This window comes from Myotis myotis, unplaced genomic scaffold, assembly GCF_014108235.1.
Source record: "Myotis myotis isolate mMyoMyo1 unplaced genomic scaffold, mMyoMyo1.p scaffold_m19_p_19, whole genome shotgun sequence".
In the NCBI taxonomy this organism is placed as follows: domain Eukaryota; kingdom Metazoa; phylum Chordata; class Mammalia; order Chiroptera; family Vespertilionidae; genus Myotis; species Myotis myotis.
In genome coordinates this window covers 37,666,904-37,687,475 of record NW_023416323.1, presented here as the reverse complement: position 1 = coordinate 37,687,475, position 20,572 = coordinate 37,666,904, and the positions used below count along the sequence as shown (strand labels likewise).

General features: G+C 43.0%; 1 protein-coding gene across 11 annotated transcripts in view; it reads left to right on the top strand.

Moving 5' to 3' along the window:
- The window catches only part of NUP93 (nucleoporin 93), an 85,522-nt gene that overhangs the window by 40,164 nt on the left and 24,786 nt on the right, over positions 1-20,572 (top strand). For 2 of the 11 annotated variants that reach the window (XM_036345442.1, XM_036345439.1), the window contains exons 1-3: positions 11,045-11,107; positions 14,678-14,852; positions 17,340-17,468. The exons of 1 other annotated variant lie outside the window; for it this stretch is intronic. In XM_036345442.1, the coding sequence (XP_036201335.1) occupies positions 17,349-17,468 (120 nt within the window). In that variant the 5' untranslated portion in view covers positions 11,045-11,107; positions 14,678-14,852; positions 17,340-17,348. Of the gene's footprint in view, positions 1-11,044; positions 11,108-14,677; positions 14,853-15,390; positions 15,463-17,339; positions 17,469-17,720; positions 17,864-20,572 lie in introns of those variants that run through there. 8 more of the 11 variants (XM_036345434.1, XM_036345440.1, XM_036345438.1 and 5 more) reach the window with 5 other exon arrangements.

Sequence of the window (20,572 nt, the reverse complement as noted above, 5' to 3'; positions counted from 1 at the left end):
GTTTCTTCATGCTGTTACTTAGAGGAAACAAGTAGATTTTAACTTTGATTTGTGTGTTTATCTTTTTAAAGGCACTTAACCCTCAAGATTTATAGTAAGTGTATATTTACAGTAAACTGTACCATGAAGAATATGCTCAAAAGGCCTTAGTAGCTATTCTAGGAGTTGAATCTTCACAGAATGGTTATTGGAGAAACCTTTTAACTTGATATCAGATTTATAAAACCAGCTGTTCTTCCAGGTCTGGTTGCACTAGCTGCTGTTTACCGTATTCACTGAGTGCTGTTTTCTAATTAATAGATGCTCTTGAAACTAGAGGAGAGGAGGATTTTCACATCAGTCTTTTCATTGAAATCGGAAGGCTCAGTTGTCCTGTTTAGAATCCTACAAAGATTCCATAAAGCTTGCAGAAATCTTATTTATGCTTGCAGCATAAAAACCTAGATCTCTGTATATTTTTTTAACTCCAAGAGGGACATTTAATATATTAATTGTTTAGATATATGGTATACAGATAACATAAAATGCAAAAGGAGTCTTCCTCCTTTGATTTTACAAGGCTTGCACTTGAAATAAAAGTGTGAGGGCAGCAAATTAGAACTCCATTTTACTTGCAGCTTTGCGTGCATAAAATGTTTGGTTGGATGGCATGAGCGGTGTCAGCCTTCCTTTGAAATTTTTACACTAAAACTTGGTGGGAGTTTCTGGCCAGATTTTCTTTCTGTGGTTTAGGGAAGCTGTGTAGCAGGTGCTCAGGGAGACAGCAGAGGCCCGGGTGCTTCCCGTTGCCGTTGCCTCCTCCATGGTCTACTCAAGTTGGGCTGCTGGGAAGAGGCTCTCCTTTCTGGTACTTGTAGGGGTTTCCCAAATTGCCTAACTCTAAGCTCGTCAGTTTTCTCATGAAATTTTAGCCTGGCTGGTAGTAAAGAGTCAGGGGATGGCTCTTTTTGCTACAAAAAAAAAAAAAAAAAAAGTATTCATAGCAAATCTTTGAATGCTCTGGCAGCGAGTGGCATAATGTAGATAAGCAAGCATGCCTGCCGGGCCCGCTAGGACTCACCGTGGTGGCACTAAGATGGCAGTGAGAGGAAAGGAAATGGCGGCACCAGGAGCTCTGACAGAGGTGACCGCACGTGAGCGATCTTCCGTCAGCCTAGTTTGAAGTCACCCTAGTAACACTGTCTTGCCAATTTGCAGCAGCTACTTTTTATTCTGTTAGAAGTTAGAAATTTTGAGCTGTTCCTGAAGTAAAGACTTAGCATTTATATGTAGATAGCTTCCGAAGAATGCTCTTAAGAAATTGTTGGCAAATATGAGTAAAGTGAAATTTTAAACAGGTATTTTATATCAGCACTTCTGCAGTTCCTTGCTTTGTGCTTCCTTCTTCTTTTTTTTAAAATGTAGAAACGTACTCCTTCCAGTGTAAGATGGATATTCAGGAAACAGAAGGCAGGAAGCTGCTCCTTTATGCAAGACGAAACTAGCATTCCTATGAGAACGTTATTCATGTTTGATTCTGATTTTCATTCTCATTCTTTGTGGGTTTGGTAATTTTATATATAAAATATATGTCTGCTGCTTTCAAAACCAAAATTGATTGTATTTCTTTTGTGGTTCAAGGTACGGATTATTTTGGAAATGACAGTGCTAATTTCTTACCTGTTCCCACCTGTCATGGAGTTGGAATGTCTGGAGCTAGCCTTGGAGTTTTTGTAGTACAATCAGCTCATCTTACAGTTGGGCGAAGCAAGGTTTACTGTAGTTAAACAACCTTTCTCAAGGTCACACATCTAAATCCAGGCCACCTGACTCTTGGTCTGTGCTGTGCCTCTGTCTGCATTTGACTCCATCTTTCTTTTTGTGGGTTTACTGGTGACCGATAGATCTATGGGTTGAGCTTGCCAAAATGACTCATTGAGCTGTGTATGGAGTCTTCCTGGGCCTGTGTGGTAGTAGATGATATGCATTTATCACTTATAAACAAACATTTAAAAAGAAGATATACTGCCTAGCTGGTTTGGCTCAGTGGATAGAGTGTTGGCCTGCGGACTGAAGGGTCCTGGGTTTGATTCCGGTCAAGGGCATGTACCTCGGTTGCAGACTCCCAGCCCTGGTGTTGGTGGGGGGGGGGGGGCGGGGGGGAGCAGGAGGCAACTAATAGATGTGTGTCTCTCACATCAGAGTTTCTCTCTGTCTCTCCCTCTCCCTTCTACTCTCTCTAAAAATCAATGAAAAAAATATCCTAAGACGAGGATTAAAGAAAAAGATATACCTGCAGGTCAAGTTTTTCAGTCCATTGTGTTTGGCTCGACATGAAGGGCGAAAGTCTCCTGGGAGGGGCATGGGCGTCACATTCATCTGTTCTGATGTGCCCTTTAACTCTGGGCGCGAGGGTGCCACAGTGCAGGGTTTAGCCTCTCCCTCCTATATGGATGGGCTGCGTGAAAGACCTTAGCTCCCTGTCAGTTTCGGGCAATTTGTATTTGAAAAATGGTCTTGCCCTCTCTCCTCCTGTTGCTTATGTTTGTCACTCCAGCTAAGCAGTGTTTTGAGTTGTCTTGTACCCGTGGTGACATTGGCGAGTGGTTCATCCTGCAGGATGACAGGGTAAAGTTAGCTCTGACAGGGTGAAGTCAGAATGTTTTCAAACTTAATGAAGGTTTTGGAGAGAGTGTGAAACCCCAAGTACTGTTAGCAGAGGAGTGCCGTGACAAATTACATTTAAGACAATGGGAAGTTATAAAAGAGAAGGACTCTTGTTTGTTTTTCTTGTTTGTTTTACTGGTCTCCAGACAAATACATTAAAATAAAAAAAAGAATTTCTGAGCTAGAAGAAACTGCAGGAAAACCAGAGTGCCCTTTGCTGTGACAGCCATGATGATCAGTGCTCCAATCCCATCAGCATAAGCTGTGCTGCATCGCGGGAGGAGCTGTGAGTTTCGACTGCAATGTACATGACTGACACCGTGTACCAGCAGGGAATTAATGTGGCACGCGGTGCCAAATGTCATCTTGACTAGTAGCGCCCCTGGTGCTTGCTAAATAGAGCTCGAGGCTTAACTCTGAGCTCTGTAGAAACCAGCCTGGCAAAAACAGCTTAGCTCCCACCTGACGGCCTGGGAGACACACCTTCTGCTATCTGCCCTTCTTACAGCCCCAAATCGTGCTTTTGTTTCCTGACCTCAAAGGGAAAAGATACTAGATTTGACAAAACAGGGGGTCTGTGGGTTTGTTTGTTAAAAAAAGAATACAGCGTTGTTTTAATGAGTTGTCCTAGAGTGGGTTTGGGGGGCAGTGGGAGGGGATGTTGGCCACAATAAAGGCCATTATTGATGCACTTCCATTTCTTTTATACTGCAATGCAGTTAGTACCAGAGTTCTTTGAATGTGGACTAATCCATCTTCAAGATAGAAATCAGTTCCTCAAAGACATATTAAAGCATTTTTTATTGTCCCTTAATGTATCCTCCTTAACTTTCCATCAGGTTAGAGTGGCTACGGCATTAATGTTTTATAGATTTGTGCGTACCTTTGGGTGAGGAAAGGGTTCTGCTGCTGCTCTTGGAACCCAAGCATACTTCGGCACGCTGCAGTATTCCACTGGCAAGCTAGATTGGAAAGTTTTCTCTTCAGAATCTTCCCTTATCTGTGTCCCCCCAAAATTAGCCCTAGCAAGTATGTTGGCTTGGGGTGGGAGGTGGCAGGGAGGAGCTAAAATGCTTGGAGTTGCTGTCCTTGCTTTCTCCCATGGGGCCACCTCTGCAGTCTGGGAGCAGTTGGCTGGCTGCAGTCCCTCTCCCTTTCTTGGCTCCTAGTGTTCCTGCGCCCCGAGCCCCCCAACCTCACCCCAGTTCCAGGAGTGGAGTGGTGGAGAGAGAGGATGGCCGGCACAAGCCCAGCCCCTGCAGCTTGGTACTCTGCTGCATCATGGCCCCTCTCGCTAGGGTGCAGGCTCTGGCTCATTTCTTCTGAAGTGGTGAGGTATTAGCATTGAGAAATCACAGCCTCGCCCCCGACCTGGTGACCAGCAGGGAGAGCTGCTTACTGGCCTGGAAGATTACTTCAGGGCTCCTTGGATTTGGGAGGATGGGGAGTTCTGCTGAAAAGCATTCCCCCCCACTGGTGCCCAAATGTCTATCATGTATTATTTTACTCATTTATATTATTCCCTTACTACTTGGAGTTCTCCACATGGAGTCTCCTACCCAGTGACTGAGCTGGATAGATTACCTCTCTTTCCCAGACAGCCAGAGATAGGTAGCAGGTAACAGGAATGCCCTGGGCCCCCTAAAAGGGGCCGATATGGTATTGCAGCAATAGCACAAGAGACTTAAATGGCCCTCCCAGGGATGCAGCCCTAGCCTGATGCCTTGTTGTAGAAATAAGAAGAGGCACCTAGTACTAGTAGTTATGTGCCCACATTTTGTTGACAAAGGAGGTGTGCTACCTCCTCCCCTCTACCCCTTCCTACTGTATCACAGGAATGGCATATCTCCATTCTCAGTGATGACTTTCCCTTCTGGGCCATTTCTTTACCCAGTGCTGAAAATCTTGGAAAGTTGGTGTGGTTTTTTTTGCTATAATTCCCTCCCTCCCTCCCTCCCTCCCTCCCTCCCTCCCTCCCTCCCTCCCTCCCTCCCTCCCTTCCTTCCTTCCATCTTTGTTGGGATGGGGAGGATAATAGGGAGGGGTTCACAGAAGGCAGTTAGATGGACTCACATGAATGGCTTTCTCAAAGGCAGGTGGCTTTTTCTAGAAGGCTCAGGTGAGTGGAATTGTGTCATGACTGTATTGGCATGCCCCTGAAGGGACCAGGCGTGCCAGTCAGTATACTTAGGTCAGAATGCTGCCCATAAGGCCATAGGCAGGTCCCGGAGGAGGCATTTCTCTGAGCCGTGTATTCTTGGGTGTAGAATTTTCTTGCACACGTTGAGTTTTCTTTAGTCTGAGAATTTGTAGACCATCCTGTAAACCAATTTGAGTTATGGAGAGCAAATGATTCATTTTGCCTTGATGGACCCAAATCCATCACATAGGTTTGTGACCCTTTGTTTAGCCCAGGAGCAGAAACCATGTACAAAACGGGACCCTGCAACTTGGCAGTGACAGATGGCCTGGTGCCCATGCAGCGCCGTGTTGTAGAGCCAAGGTCTGCCACCTGTGGCTCCAGAGCTGCCTGCGGGCCGATGGGTATGCAGAGCTGGCAAATGGTGGGACTCCACAGCCTCTCTTGCAGGGTCTGCTGCCACCTGCTGCATGAGAGCAGCGAGGCTTTTGCATAAGTGCACAGTGAGAAATCGTACGGCAGCATTACAAATGGATACAACTGGCGATGTCCCCACTGCCAGTTCAGCATTGCTTTCTGCAGGGGTCGTTTTGAAGATAGATACTTTAATTTAATCTGTAAACAAATTATTTAAATATTTATTTATTTATTGCAGAAAACAAGCAGTGGGGCTTACCCTAAATATCTAAGTGGGAGAATAAAGCCTTGATTTGCTATTCAGTCTGTATTCCTTGCAAAAAGGAGATTTAGTCTCTTGTGGGCCTTTTTTTTTTTTTTAAAAAAAAAAGAATACATTTTTATTGATTTCAGAGAGAAAGGGAGAGGGAGAGAGATAGAAACATCAATGATGAGAGATTCATTGATCAGCTGCCTCCTGCATGCCCCCCACTGGGGATTGAGCCCGCAACCCAGGCATGTGCCCTTGAGTGGAATCGAACCTGGGACTCTTCAGTCTGCAAGCCGACACTCTATCCACTGAGCCAAACCGGCTAGGGCTCCCATGGGCCTTTTAAGCTGACATCTTATGTATTCTTATTGTATTACATTAAATATTGGTCTAAGATCATTACCAAACATGCTATAAACAATGTAAAAGTTTCCCAAATCCTGAAAATGCCCTGGTTTTAAAATTTCTCTCTTCATCTTGTGGGTTTTATCAACAATGAACATCTCTTCCGCCTGAGAAATTCCTTGAGGTGCTCTCTGCAGGCACCACAAAGGGAGCTAATGAAAGAGTGTCCACACCATCTGATAAGCCCAGGGCTCCACGGCCACACGGTTTCTGTGTGCTCATCTGAAAACAGTATCTCGCTTTGTCCTTCCTCACTTTCTCCTTAAGTAACAGAATTTTTACCTTCCTAAAAATTTCACCCATTCGTTCAGAAATTGGGAAGAACGTTTGGGAGCGGTTAAGGGAGTAGGCGTTTTCCTGAGAAGGAGCTGAAGCAAAAGAATGGATAGAACTCAGTCTGTCTTTAGGGAAATTGGACGTGTCTCCATTCACCGCCTAAAGATCTAATGAGTACTTACAGTGCGTATCGGAATTCTTGTTTCATCTTGGAGCAGACCCTCTTCATTATTCTGTGTTTGTTTTTTTCTCTGCTTATTTTTCACTCCATCTCGTTGCTGTCCTCGCGCTATGGCTTGTATCTCGGCAGGGTTATTGTGAACCACAATGACCATTTTCTACTGTTACTGCTTTCAGTTGTTAATGTTATTTGATTTGGAATGTTGGCTACAGGTTTCCTATTTTGTATATAGTGTATGTGTTAAGTGAGAGAGGATACAAGACTTTTATTGCACCCACCATGTGTTTTTATCTTATGTCAGATTCCTTCTGGCACAAAGGCTGGCCTGCTGTGGGCGCCTCACTTTCAGTTTTGACAGCGTGGATTGCCATTTGGTCTCTTGAAGAGGAAGAGACATCGAATGGCCTTTTGTTTTTTTGAGAGCCATGTAAACTGTGGCTTTTGCTTTGTGGGGCCACTTTAGACTCATTATTTCATCTTTTTCCATTTTATTTTTTAATACTGATCAGGAAATGTGTGTTCTTCCATTCAAACCGTTTATGTAACTAACAAATCACTTACCTGTAGTAGGTGGGAAACAGACCTGTGAAAGGATCAGTGTCGGCTTTTATTGCCGTGCTACTTTCCTCACTGAAGTGCATACTGAAATTTTTCTCACAGAGACCCTAATTTCTTACAGTTTTCACTTTTGGAAAGCAAATAGGCTAAGAGAATTTGGCCATTTGACAAAAACAAACGTCCTTTTGCTCATTCTCTTTTTCTGCAGTAGGCATTAGCTGCCACTTGTCTTCCGGAACCCAGAGTCTGCAAGGTGATTAAAAATTGTGCATTTTCATGCCCATATTTCTCAACCTGAGCTATTTTAAAGCCAGTTTGGCTGCCAGGTCCCTGAGTTGTGACCACACATTTGATAGGCGAGTTGACTTACCTTGTGGTTACATTCTGGGTTGTTCTCAGCCAGTATACATTGCAAGGCAGCCCACTTCCTCTGTTAAAGATGGAACACGTAACTGAGGATATTGCTTGGACAGATGTACGGTGTTTATTGTTCCATGGCAATAAATATTAATATTTTGGAATGCTACAGAGTTGACATTTAGAGCAGTAATTTCCAGCTTTTTTGCCTGTGACCCAGAGTAAGAAATACATTTTACGCAATGATCCACTTCATACATACTAGTACACATAAGTATATGTAATTGAAAGAAGTTCCATAACACAGTATTTACCCCTACCAAATATCTCTGTACTATTCTATTTCATTTAAAAAGTTGCTGGTTGATTTTGTGACCCAATTATGGGTCCTGACCCACATTTTGAACAACACCGTTGTAAAGAAATGCCAAAAACTTTACTATGTGAAGTAGGAGGAAGAAAGGAATAAATAAATAAATAATGCAAGCATTACATCTGTTTATCCGCTGTGAAAAGTTGTTAGAAAATTTGTATTTTAAGTCTGAGTTTTGCTACTTACAAACCAGGTGATCTTAAATATCATTTGGGAGTTGGTAGAAGCTCTAGAAACCATCAACAGTTTTTTAAATGTTTAATCTATGTTTTAAATTAAGGAATGTTTTTTAATTTTTCAATTGCAGTTGATATACAGTATTATATTAGTTTCAAATTAGACAGTTATATAATTTACAAAGCGATCACCCCGATAAGTCTAGTATGAACCTATATTAAGAACACACTTTGAAGTATGGTCCAGTTAAGTAGTATTGAGAGACAATCTAGAATTAGGTTAAAGGTGAGGACTATAACCAAAGGTGTGTAACAAAGATGTAGAATGCAGTAATCACCATACCCATGTGGGTTAGCTCCTATTAGTACTGGTTTAAGGGTTAGTATTCTCTGAGCCTTCAACTTCATCATCTATAAAGGGTAACTAATAATTGATGAAGAAAACCAATTTAAGACTATTTTGCTCCCCTCCTGAACTCTCCTTTTAGAGATAAAAAGGTTTTTCTTTGAAGTTTACTCTTCCCTAAGTATCTCAGAAACAGTTGGTCTCTTGAGAGTTAAAACTCTTGAGAGTTAAAATTCTGCCTCTGCCTCTTCCTGGTGGGGAACCCTTGGTCACACATTAAATGCCAAAATCTGTTTCTTACCTATAAAATGGAGTGGAGGGGAAGGGGGAGAGTAGGGGTGATCATGTCTACTCTTTCATTTGTTAAAAGATTAGCGATAATGTCTTTGAATTGCTTAGAGCAGTGTCTGACCCTTAACTGCTTCCTGAAGGGGAGCTATAATATGTTAGAGAAAGCTTGAAACCAAAACCCATCCAAGGAGCCAGTTAGAAGAGGTTCTGTTTCCAGGACTCTGGCTGTGAGGAGCAGTATGCAGATGGGGACGTCAGGAGTAGTTATCTCACCTTGCAGGCCTGCAGATGTTCACGGAATGTTCCTCATTGAGTAGGGCTGCAGTAGAAGGGTCGGGTGGGGGCCTATGAGCAATTAAAACGTGCTTGTTGGCAAGAAGAGGGGATGTGCCGAGACCGGTTTGGCTCAGTGGATGGAGCGTCGGCCTGCAGACTGGGAGGTTCCAGGTTCGATTCCGTTCAGGGGCGTGTGCCTGGGTTGCGGGCACATCCCCAGTGGAGATGTGCAGGAGGCAGCTGATCGATGTTTCTCTCCCATCGATGTTTCTAGCTCTCGATCTCTCTCTCCCTTCCTCTCTGTGAAAAATCAATAAAATATATTTAAAAAAAAAAAAGAAGAAAATAAAGAAGAGGGGATGCTAGTGATGAGGGACTCTGAGGGTCACAGGTAGATCACTGGCATCTCCGCATGGAAGGTTGGGCCTTTTCTATGACCAGGGATCTTTACTGTGGCCGGGAGCCCCACCCAGTGAGAGAAGGCACCTCCCTTCCTACCCAGCTCACCTCTCCAGAAAACCCATTTATGATAAGTTCTAAAAGTATCTATCTGGGATGAGAGGTGTCTCACAGGACAGTTGGAAGGAAAGGAACACAGGTGGAAAAGGGAAGTTGAAGAAGAGATCTGCGGGAAGCATGGGCTGAGGCAGGTATTTTTCTGCCCAACTTTTTAATTCTTTGTTATTTTTCTTGTTGTCCTTGAAAAGAAACAGACTGCCACTAGATGGTGCACAGATCCAGCGGGATTCTGACGATAAATTTTAAGGTTTTTTTCAAATAGTCACCAAAAATGTGTTGTTTTTAAAAATAAAATGTGACTTGTAGCCTATTTTAGTGTTTCATTTTAGAAAGCAATAAAGGATAAAAAATTCAAATTCTCTATCTTTTGTGAGCTCAGTTTATGCTGTAGAGAAAGCCTAATTGTGGAGGCACATAATGGTAATATTTTAAGGAAGAAAATAATCTGCCCAGCACAATATCTTTTCTTCTTCTTTTTCTTTCTTAACTACTACTTGAAATTTCATTTCTTAAAAAACTTTCAGAATTGTCTTACAGCATGGTGCTTTAAAACAAATGTGTCTGATGGTTGTTTTGCACTTGTGTTTTAATGGTGTGTATGTGTATGTGTATGTGGGTTATATGTAGACATGGTGCAGTCAAAAGAGGCTGGTCGTTGATTGAGAAGAGCAGAGGACGCCCAGTGAGGGGGGGCAGTTGGCATAGCCCCTCCCACCCCAACCAAAAAGAATGAAATAAGACCAGGCCCAATCAGGTAGTGGTTATCACCCTCCTGGCACCCTCCCCCGATGTGACAATTGCTTCCCTTAGCAGCAGCCGCCATGATAAGGTGCATCAAAGCACAGTCTGCGTCTGCTCTTTGTTCAGGACCAGCATTCAGCAGCAGTGGCTCCATAGCTGTGTTTAGCAACTGTGACACTAAAGCCAAAGACCACTCAAGAAAGGAAATTCACCAGAAGGGTTTGTTGACTTGATGTAGTCGTGTGCTGTGAAGGCTATAAACAAAGTTCATTAAAATCCTTCCCATCACTTGTGTCTGGCTCCCCTGCCATGGCCAGAGCATGGCCACAAGCTGCCCACTTCTACATGGATAAACGGCGTCCTAGCTGTATGTGCTCTGGTTTATTGAGGCCATTTCAGTGTAGGCAAGTAACTGTGTGCATATTAAACCAAACTGGGCTGTCTCCTCACCCCACCTGTATTAAACAAGTAGCGGATGTCATCAGGCTTGAAATAGGGGGCACATGTGGCAAAACCCCAGCAGCAATGGTAAAGAAATGAATTTTTGGGTATCCCAGCCATTGACAAACAAGTGTTAGGAAGAAATGGAAGAATTAATCGAAAGCAACAGAGAAATGAACAGACAGATAAATCATAAATAAATAAATGTTCTAGGCATGAAATAAATGGTCTTTTCGGGAAGGAAGGAAGGAAGGAAGGAAGGAAGGAAGGAAGGAAGGAACATAGGAACATTAGAGGCACTGTGACTTGCTGCGTAGCCAAAGCTATGTCTATATCTATAATATGAGCCATTTAAGAATTGAAGGACACTCCTGGCTGTTCACATTGTATGTTTATAGGACATGAGACTACACTACTGTTCCATGGGACTTTACCTTCTGACAGTCATCATGTGCTCCCAGAATGAAAGAAACTAGGAAACATCTATTTTAAAAAATCTGCTTTGATATTTTTTGAGTTGAGAGTCTTCTGAGGGTTAAGGTGGGCAGGATGGAAAATACCTGTGTGGTACTTTTCTTTTCCTTCAGTGTACTTTTGGTGTTTGGAAGGCTAATTTGAACCTGAGTTGTGTCATTTCTCCCCCTTTCACAGGGCTTCCTAAAGAATGAGAAGGACAATGCCCTGCTGTCGGCCATTGAGGAGTCCCGGAAGAGGGTGAGAAATGAGCCTAAGTGTAGATGTACAGCTGCGGGGAGGGCGGCCTGTGTCCCGGGAGCAGGTTCTGGAAGCTGGAGCCTGTGCCCAAGGCGCAGCACTCCTCCCTAGACAGGAACTGCTTTTCAGGAAAACATCATGCTTGTACCTCCATGTGTATTTAGTGGCCGAAATGCATCTGAAACGCAGGACTATCGATTAATTATTAAATTAATCTTAAAATGGAAGGGCCACACAACTCTTCGGTTTCATTGTTATAGGAAAAAGTGGTATTTTGGTTTCTACTGAATCAGCAGTTCAGAGAGGCAATTGTGATCATTGATAATTTTCCTCAATTTCTTTTCCTTTTAGCACCCAAGTTGACTTTCTATGCTACCTTTTATTACTATTTGTATTATAGTTGACATATATTATGTTAGTTTCAGGTATTCAACATTTATATTCCTTATAATATGATCACAATAAATCTGGTAACTGGTCACCATAGATATTTATTACAGTAATATTGACTATTTTCCCCATGCTGTACATTACATTCCTGACTTTTTAAAAAATATATATTTTTATTGATTTCAGAGAGGAAAGGGAGAGGGAGAGAGAAATAGAAACATCAATGATCAGAGAGAATCATTGATCGGCTGCCTCCTGCACGCCCCCCACTGGGAATTGAGCCCACAACCTGGGCATGTACCCTTGACCGGAGTTGAACCCAGGACCCTTTAGTCCGCAGGCCAATGCTCTATCCACTGAGCCAAACCGGCCAGGGCCTGTTACTTTTTCTTTTTAATAACTGGAAGTTTGTACCCTGTTTCTGTATCTGTGAGTCTGTGTCTGTTTTATTTGTTCATTTGTTTTCTTAAATTCCACATATAAGTGTAATCACATGATATTTCTATACTGTAATACTCTCTAGGTCCATCCACATTGTTGTAAATTGCAAGATCTCATTGTGTTTTTGTTTTATTTTTTTAATTTTTATTGATTTTTAGAAAGAGAGGAAGGGAGGAGAGAGAAAGATGAAAGAGAAACATCAAAGAGAGAGAAAGAGATGAGAGAAAACATGAACCAGTTGTCTCCTATATGCACCCAGGCTGGGAATTGAACCCAAAACCTAGGTATGTGCCCTGATTGGGAATCGAACACATGCCCTTCTGGTCTAAGGGACAGTGCTCCAACCAACTGAGCCACACTGGTCAGGACAAGAGCTCATTCTTTTTTTTTAAGCTCTTATTCTTTTTTTTTTTTTAAATCTTTTATTGATTTTTTACAGAGAGGAAGGGAGAGGGACAGAGAGTTAGAAACATCGATGAGAGAGAAACATCGATCAGCTGCCTCCTGCACACCTCCCACTGGGGATGTGCCCGCAACCAAGGCACATGCCCTTGACCGGAATCGAACCTGGGACCCTTAAGTCCACAGGCCGACGCTCTATCCACTGAGCCAAACCGGCCAGGGCTAAGCTCTTATTCTTTATGCTGCCTTCTACATTAATGATTTCTCCAGGCTCTTGAAAAAACAAAACGAGCTAGCTTGACCCTTGAGAGAGTAGTAAGTAAGTCAGCAGGGCAGCCATTACAAGTGCAGCAATATTTTGCAACAAGCATTCCCTCAAAATACTCAAAGGTCGCTTATTTTACTAATATGTGAGTTATCACTCCTTGTCTCTGACAAGGATTAAAAGATAAAAACCTTTCCAAAACTTCCCATTATTGAGTAAGATATTTTCAGGCCACCAGAGTCTTTTGGGGAGGGAGGAGGAAGGCTATCAATTATGTGGAGTTGATTCTACAAGGGCAGTTTGTCTCCCAGTAGAGGGTGCATCTACAAAGGTGAGTAGGGGTGAAAGAGAACTTTGTTTGCGGTTTACTTATATAAAACTAGAGGCCCGTTTCACAAAGATCCACACAATAGGCCTTCCTTCCCCTGGCTGCCGGCACTGGATTTCCTCTGGCACCCGGGACCCAGGCCTTTGGTCTGGCCGCAGCGGAGAAGCCAAGCCTATTCAGGCTTCAGTCATCTTCAGTCTTCGCTCAGGCCGGAGCCTGAGGTCTTCGCTCTGCGCCTGCGTATGCAAATTAATCTGCCATCTTTGTTGGGTTAATTTGCTTACTCATCCTGATTGGCTGGTGGGCTTAGCGGAGTGATGACTAATTTACATATTTCTCTTTTATTAGTGTAGATAATCCTTATATCAAGTGAAATACATTTCTGTTTTATTTATGTAAAAAATAATAAAGTGATAAAAAGCTGCTTCTCAGTGTGCTTTATTAAAACATTCCACGCAGGTACAAGTGTCTCGGTGGGGTTGCTGTGAGAGAGGGCAGCAGGGGGCTTGGTAGCTCTAATTTATAAGAAAATGTTCCAAAGGACTGACATGTTTAATTATCAGAGTAAAATGCCCTAAAATGTTATTAATTATATTTTTGGCAACAGTACTTATTTCTAGAAATAGAGACATTTACTTGGTTCAGATTTGAAAATATTTAAAAAAATTTGTTTTTTGTTCACACTTTGATTGAGCCACCAACTTTGATTCTCCTTCTGTAAAGGACCAATAAATTAGGACTTCGAATGCTACTGAGCCTTATTAATCCACTTACCCTATGTTTCTGGAATTGGCAGTGTCTGCACATTGTGTCGTACTGAGACTAAATGTGCAGCCAGCCAAAACATTTAAGTGACATACCACAGCGCAAAATGTGTGCATATGTGTTTGTGAGGGAGATGTTCCGCTGTGGGGAGCCAGCTGGGGGAGACCTTTCCCCTGGCCGGACACTGGGAAATTGCCACTAAGCAGGGGTCCTTTTTCAAACAATGGCTGAGCGGCTTCCTGGCATTTTGGTGGTAATTTCATGTTTGAATAACGTGCCAAAGTCCTGCTGAAATGCCAAGAAAAGAAGCTACAAAACCACAAATGTGTCCTATCTTTTTCCATTTGGTGCATCCCAGCAAAAACAGAACAACATTATCAGAACATATGTAGAGCGTCTAAAAGCCAGCAACAGCTCAGTAATAAGTGGGTGTGAAGTCAAGGCATATTGCCCTCTTCCCTTTATGAAAAAGGGGTTTGGGTGCTCCCCACCTGTTCTCAATTCAGTTGCCCAGTCTTCTCCCTGCCTTCCTTTCTTAGCTGTGTTCAAAGAGCTGTATTTCCACACATAACTGCTTCGACATTTTCTGTGGTTTGTCCTGTCTTCTTTTAATTTTAGACCTTTGCATGCCCTTCCTGGTCATTCCTTCTTCTTCCCTTGGGTTTCTTTCCTCTTTGATCCTATTCCCTGCACCCTCCTTGCCTCCAACCCCCACTGTCCTCTTCTCATAGTTTTTAGTTGCGTTGCGTAGCTCTGTTGATTTTCTCATGGGCTCCCCTAGTTGACATTCCTCTTTGCACCTAATCCATCATGTGGTTCTAAAGGGAATAGGCTGGAATAGGGCAGATGGGTGGGTGATCATTCCTGATTAGCCCACAAATTGGATGTTCCATTATCTCTAATGTAATTAAGATAAGCTGGGGGCGGCATGGTCAAGGGAAGAGAATTTTAATGTTGGACCATTCATTTATATTTGCAGCTCCTTATCACTCTAATGATGAATGGAACCACAGTGCTGTTTATTCAGGTTGTGAGGTTGTTTGTAAGTGAGTAGCTGGCATACCTCTCAGATCTATCCTAGGATTTGAGCCCAGAAAGCTGCCAGTTTTCAGAGTACATCCTGTATTGAAGACCCAAGAGTTCTTGGCACACAGGTGGGCAGCCTGATTAATGGGATGGCTAATCCCCACTTGTTGTCACTCTGACCCTTACATGATGCTGGAAGTCGGCTCCCACCGTCCTCATCAGCAGTATCTCTGGATGGTGTACTGTCTGTTTTTTTCGGTTTCCTTTCCTACTCTGCCATTCTTGTCCTTGAGAAAGACTCTTGTGTATGTGCTGGGTTAGTGCCACAGCTTCGTCAGTGCCTCACTGGCTGTTGCGAGCTTGGAAAGCCTTGCCCCACCCTCCTCATTTCTACACACCCTGGTCCTCGTGCCTCGTGGCCCTCCATTGTCCCTTGCTGAGAGAGTCTCAAGGCTGAGGAGGTGGTTGTCTGACCACTCAATAGGAAGAATTTTAGAAGAAATTGAGATTCACTTGTACACTATTTCTGGATATTTTCTAGGAAAACCCCCCTTCTCGCCTCTACCTTTCTGTTCTAACATACTTCTCGCTATTCAAAATATATAGTTTTCACGTATAAGTTCATTCATGTAACAAGAGAAAAAGATTTTTCTTTAACTTTTTCAGTCCAGGCTAACTGGCTGGAGTGGTCCATTCCGCCTGACTCTGAAGAAAACTAGGTGGGACACTGTTTTTAAGGTTTGCAACAGTCATTTCTCCTTGTGTCTTCAGAATGCACAGTAAGAAAGGATCCATTGATAGGTCAAGCTTGCAAGATGTGCCAGCCTTCTTCCTAGTCATTTTTGTGCGCCTTTGGTGTGCTTCTTTTTCACATTTTAATAAATATTGGTCCATAGTCAGACATCCCACTTGTGGGAAGAGTATGTAATTTTTTCCTGACAGTTTTCCAAAGCTCACGTATATGGTTATTATCGGTATAAATTATCTGCATTGCAAAAATAAAGCAGGCATTACTAATGCTTGTTCCCTCGGTGCCGCCTAATTAGATGCCAGTCTGATTGTAATCAGTTGTAGATGAAACGGCTTTTTGAAAAGTAGGATTAAGTTGATAGAAACTTGCTCTGCCAATGAAAGAAAAATAGGCTAAGAATGGTCATGATTCAGTATATCTCTATAAGTTGCTTTCATTTCCTCCTCAGAGGCTTATTTCGTCTTCTTTCCCTCCCTCTTTTCCTTCCTTCCTTCTCTCTTCTGTCCCTCTTTTCTTTTCCTTCTGAGTGCCTTTGTTTTGGTAGCAGCTGCAGAGTCAGCAGTAGACAGGAGTGAGGGTTGCCAGACATTGCAGTGGTGACTTGGAATAGACCATAGAAGACACTTGTTTTTTCTGTTCTCTTATCTTAGATGCTTATTAAATCTTAAAGTAGCATTGATTTTATAATCCATCATGATTTTATGTACTACTGAGAAAATAAACTGACAGGCTGTCAGTTGTAATATGTAGCCTAATTTCAGAGGTTTTAAAAATATACAGGGTGAGGCAGAAGTTGGTTTACAGTTGTGGGTACATGAAACAGAGTTTATACTTGTATTATTATTTATTATATTATTATATTCTTTTCCACCCTACATTTGTCTTAATAAGCACATGAAAAGATGTTCAACATCATTAATCATCAGGGAAATACAAATTAAAACCATGAAATATCACCCAACACCCATTTAGGGTGGTGACTATAAAAAAACAACGCAATAGTAAGTATTGACAAGGATGTAAAGAAATTAGAACCTCTGTGCACTATTGATAGGATTGTGAAATGGTACAGCCTTGATGGAAACAATCCCTCAAAAAAATTAAAACAGAATTACCATGTGATCCAGCAATTCCACTCTGGGTATATACCCCAAAGAATTGAAAGCAAGAACTTGAGATATCTGTATACCCAAGTTCATAGCAGCATTATTCATAATAACCAAAAGGGAGAAACAAGCGACTCAAGTGCCTATGAATAGATAAGTGGATAAACACATTATACATACAGTGGAATATTATTATTTGGCCTGAAAAAGGAAGGGAATTCTGACACATGCTACAACATGGATGAATCTTGAAGACATAATGCTGAATGAAATAAGCCGGTCACAAAAAGGCAAATATTGTATGATTCCACTTCTGTGAGGTAGCTAGAGTAGTCAAAGCCAGAGACAGAAAATAGAACAGTGGTTGCCAGGGGCTAGGGAGAGGAAGGAATGGAAAGTTACGGTTAATGGGTACAGAATTTCAGTTTTGCAAGGTGATGAGTTCTGGAGATGGATGTGGTGATGGTTGCAGAGCAGTGTGAATGTACTCAGTACCCTGACTATATTCAAAAATGGTTAGGGTGGTAAATTTTGTTATGTGTATTTTACCACAATTAAAAGTTGTTCATGTGTTAGATTTGATAAAATGGTATATTGCAAACACATGTCAGTGAACTCTTTAAGGATCATTTTTAAAGTTAATTGCTTTATCTCTACTCATGGACAGATGGTAGATGCGGGGGGGCGGGGAGGCTTAATAGAAACCACGTTCTTTGCTTTTTTCATTTGGGCCGTCTCTCTCTGCTCGTCTCTGTCAGACCTTTGGCATGGCTGAGGAGTACCATCGAGAGTCAATGCTGGTCGAGTGGGAGCAAGTGAAACAGCGAATTCTCCACACACTGCTGGCATCAGGAGAAGATGCCCTGGACTTTACTCAAGAAAGTGAGGTAGGTTGGGCCCAGAAGATGAAACACTGTTAATAAAAATGGGAGGTAGCCCTGCTGGTGTGGCTCAGTGGTCAAGCATTGACTCATGAACCAGGAGGTCATGGTTCGATTTACGGTCAGGGCACATGCCTGGGTTGTGGGCTCGATCCCCAGTGGGGGGCATGTTGGAGGCAGCCAATCCATGATTTTCTCTCATCATTAATTGCTTCTATTTCTCTCTCTCTCCCTTCCTCTCTCTGAAACCAATAAAAGCATATTAATAAATAAATAATTATCATCTATCTGCTGAAGACTCAAATATGCATCACAGCCTCAAGCCCTAGACTCATTTATCTGACGGCTTCTTGGCTGTACATGGATATCTCAGAGCCATCTCAAACTACACATGTACAGAAGTGAGTAAAGACAGCAACTGCCCCCCATGTCCCTCCCGGCACCAGCCTCTCTTCTCAGAGTTTATCATCTTTATAAATGGCAATTCCAGTTTTCACTTGCTCAGGTCAAAAACCACAGATTGATTTTTGTCCTCTGCTTCCACCTTGTCTCTCGCACATGTTGGCAAATGCAGTTAACACTACTTTAAAATATACCCAGAATCCAACCACCTCCACTGTTAGCACTCTGATTCAGACCCTGGTCAGCTCTTGCTCAGCTGATTGTGCTTTGCCTAACTGGTTGTTACAGTTAGCTGTTGCCAGGTAACAAAGCACTCCAAACCCATAGAGGCTGAAAACAAGTATTTAGCTTAGCTGGGCATTTCTGGCTCAGGATCTTTTGAGGCTGCTGCAAGGTATTGGCTGAGGCAGTGGTCGGCAAACTGTGCCTCGCAAGCCACATGCGGCTCTTTGGCCCCTTGAGTGTGGCTCTTCCTAAGCCTTAGGAGTACCCTAATTAAGTCAATAACAATGTACCTATCTATATAGTTTAAGTTTAAAAAATTTGGCTCTCAAAAGAAATGTCAATCGTTGTACTGTTGATATTTGGCTCTGTTGACTAATGAGTTTGCCGACCACTGGGCTGAGGCTACACTCATTTCAAGGCTCAGTTCAGGACAGATCCACTCCCAAGCTCACTCACATGGCTCTTAGCAAGCTTCAGGTCCTCTCTGGCTCCTGGCTTAGGGACATTAGTTTCCTGTCATATAGGTCTCTCAACTGTACTGTTCACAACATAACTCACTTTCCTTAGAGCAAGAGTGAGGAATCTGAGGGAGAGCTAAAATGCCCCCAATACAAAAACTAGTCTTTATATATCTTAATCTTGAAAGTGTTTTCCTATCTATCCCCTCTGTTCAAAGTAAGTCACTAAATGTGGCCTACAGTCAAGGAGAGAGGATTATATAAGGGCTTGAGTCCCAGGAGGTGGTGATTATTGGGAAACCATCTTAGAGGTTGACAGCCACACTGGTCTCTCCACTTTTTCCCTTGCACAGTCTCAACACAGGAGCCAGAGTAACGCTATTAAAACACAGGTTAGATTGTGTCACTCCTCTGCTCACTTGGAGTGAAAGCCAGCATCTTCACCATGGCCTGTGAGCCCTACCAGACTCGGTCTTGTGCCTCTCCAAGCTCCCCTTCTGCTACTCTCCCCATTGCTCTTGCTGCTCCAGCCACATGAACTCCTTACAGGTCCCTGAACAAACCTGGCAGGCTTGCTCCTGCCTCGAGGCCTTTGTGCCTCCTGTTGCTTCTGCCCAGAGTGCTCTTCCCCCAGATAGCTGCCTGGCTGTCTCCCTCTCATAGTTCTCCTTCAAATATTTACCCAGTGCCATTTCACTGGGGCCTTCCAAGGTCTTATTGTCTGGAACCCAAGCCAACCTCTTGCATTCGGCACCTCCTAAGTCCCCTGTCTTGCTTTATTTTTCTTTTTAGCACTTCCTTCCATATGCCATTGTATATGTTTTCTGTCTTTTTATTGCTTATTATCTGTTTCTCTCATTAGGATGTATTGATTGATGGTAGTACTAGGTTGAGGGTTTTCTCTTCTTGAAAATCTAATTTTTAAAAATGGCAATGTAGCCCGGCTGGCATGGCTTAGTGGTTGAGCATCAACCTATGAACCAGGAGGTCACGGTTTGATTCCCAGTCAGGGCATATGCCCAGGTTGGTGGCTCAAATCCCAGTAGGGGGTGTGCAGGAGGCGCCAGTCAGTGATTCTCTCTCTTCATTGATGTTTCTACTCTCTCTCCCTCTCCTTTCCTGTCTGAAAGCAGTAAAAATATATATATTTTAAAAAGGCAGTGTATTTATGATTCAAGAACTGAAGTATCCTGTCCCCAAAAGCCTATTCCCTCCCTTTTTGCCTCTTCCAGAGGCAGTCACTATTATTAGTTTCTTGTGTATATTTCCAATGTTTATAAAATGCAAGTATATGAAACTACATATCTTATCCCCCCTCCTCCTTACACAAAAGTTAGCTTACTGTATGCTCTGTTCTGTATCTTGCTTTTTTCTCTTAATATATTCTAGAGACCTTTCCTGGGAGGGATTTTGTGGCTACGTGTTGGGATCAGCAGGAAGAATGTCCTGCTTTATTAGTGATGTCTGCCCTATGCTAGGACACTGTGGCTTGATTAGTGATGTCTGCCCTGTGCTGGGACACTGTGGCTTGATGAGTGATGTCTGCCCTGTGCTGGGACACTGTGGCTTGATTAGTGATGTCTGCCCTGTGCTGGGACACTGTGGCTTGATTAGTGATGTCTGCCCTGTGCTGGGACACTGTGGCTTGATTAGTGATGTCTGCCCTGTGCTGAGAAGCTGTGGCTTGATTAGTGATGTCTGCCCTGTGCTGAGAAGCTGTGGCTTGATTAGTGATGTCTGCCCTGTGCTGAGAAGCTGTGGCTTGATTAGTGATGTCTGCCCTGTGCTGAGAAGCTGTGGCTTGCTACACATTTGCTGCTCTGGTGTGGGGAGGGCACAGCCCTGTGTTCAAATTCTAGCTTCACCACTGACCTTGTCCAAGTTATTTGACCAAGTTATTTAACCCTGCAGACCTTCAGTGTCTTCACTGGTACAATGTGATTATTGGGAAGATTAGTGATAACCTGACCCATCATGGCTATCCCGTACTATATTTTGTAAAAAGCAATTTCAGATAATTTAGAG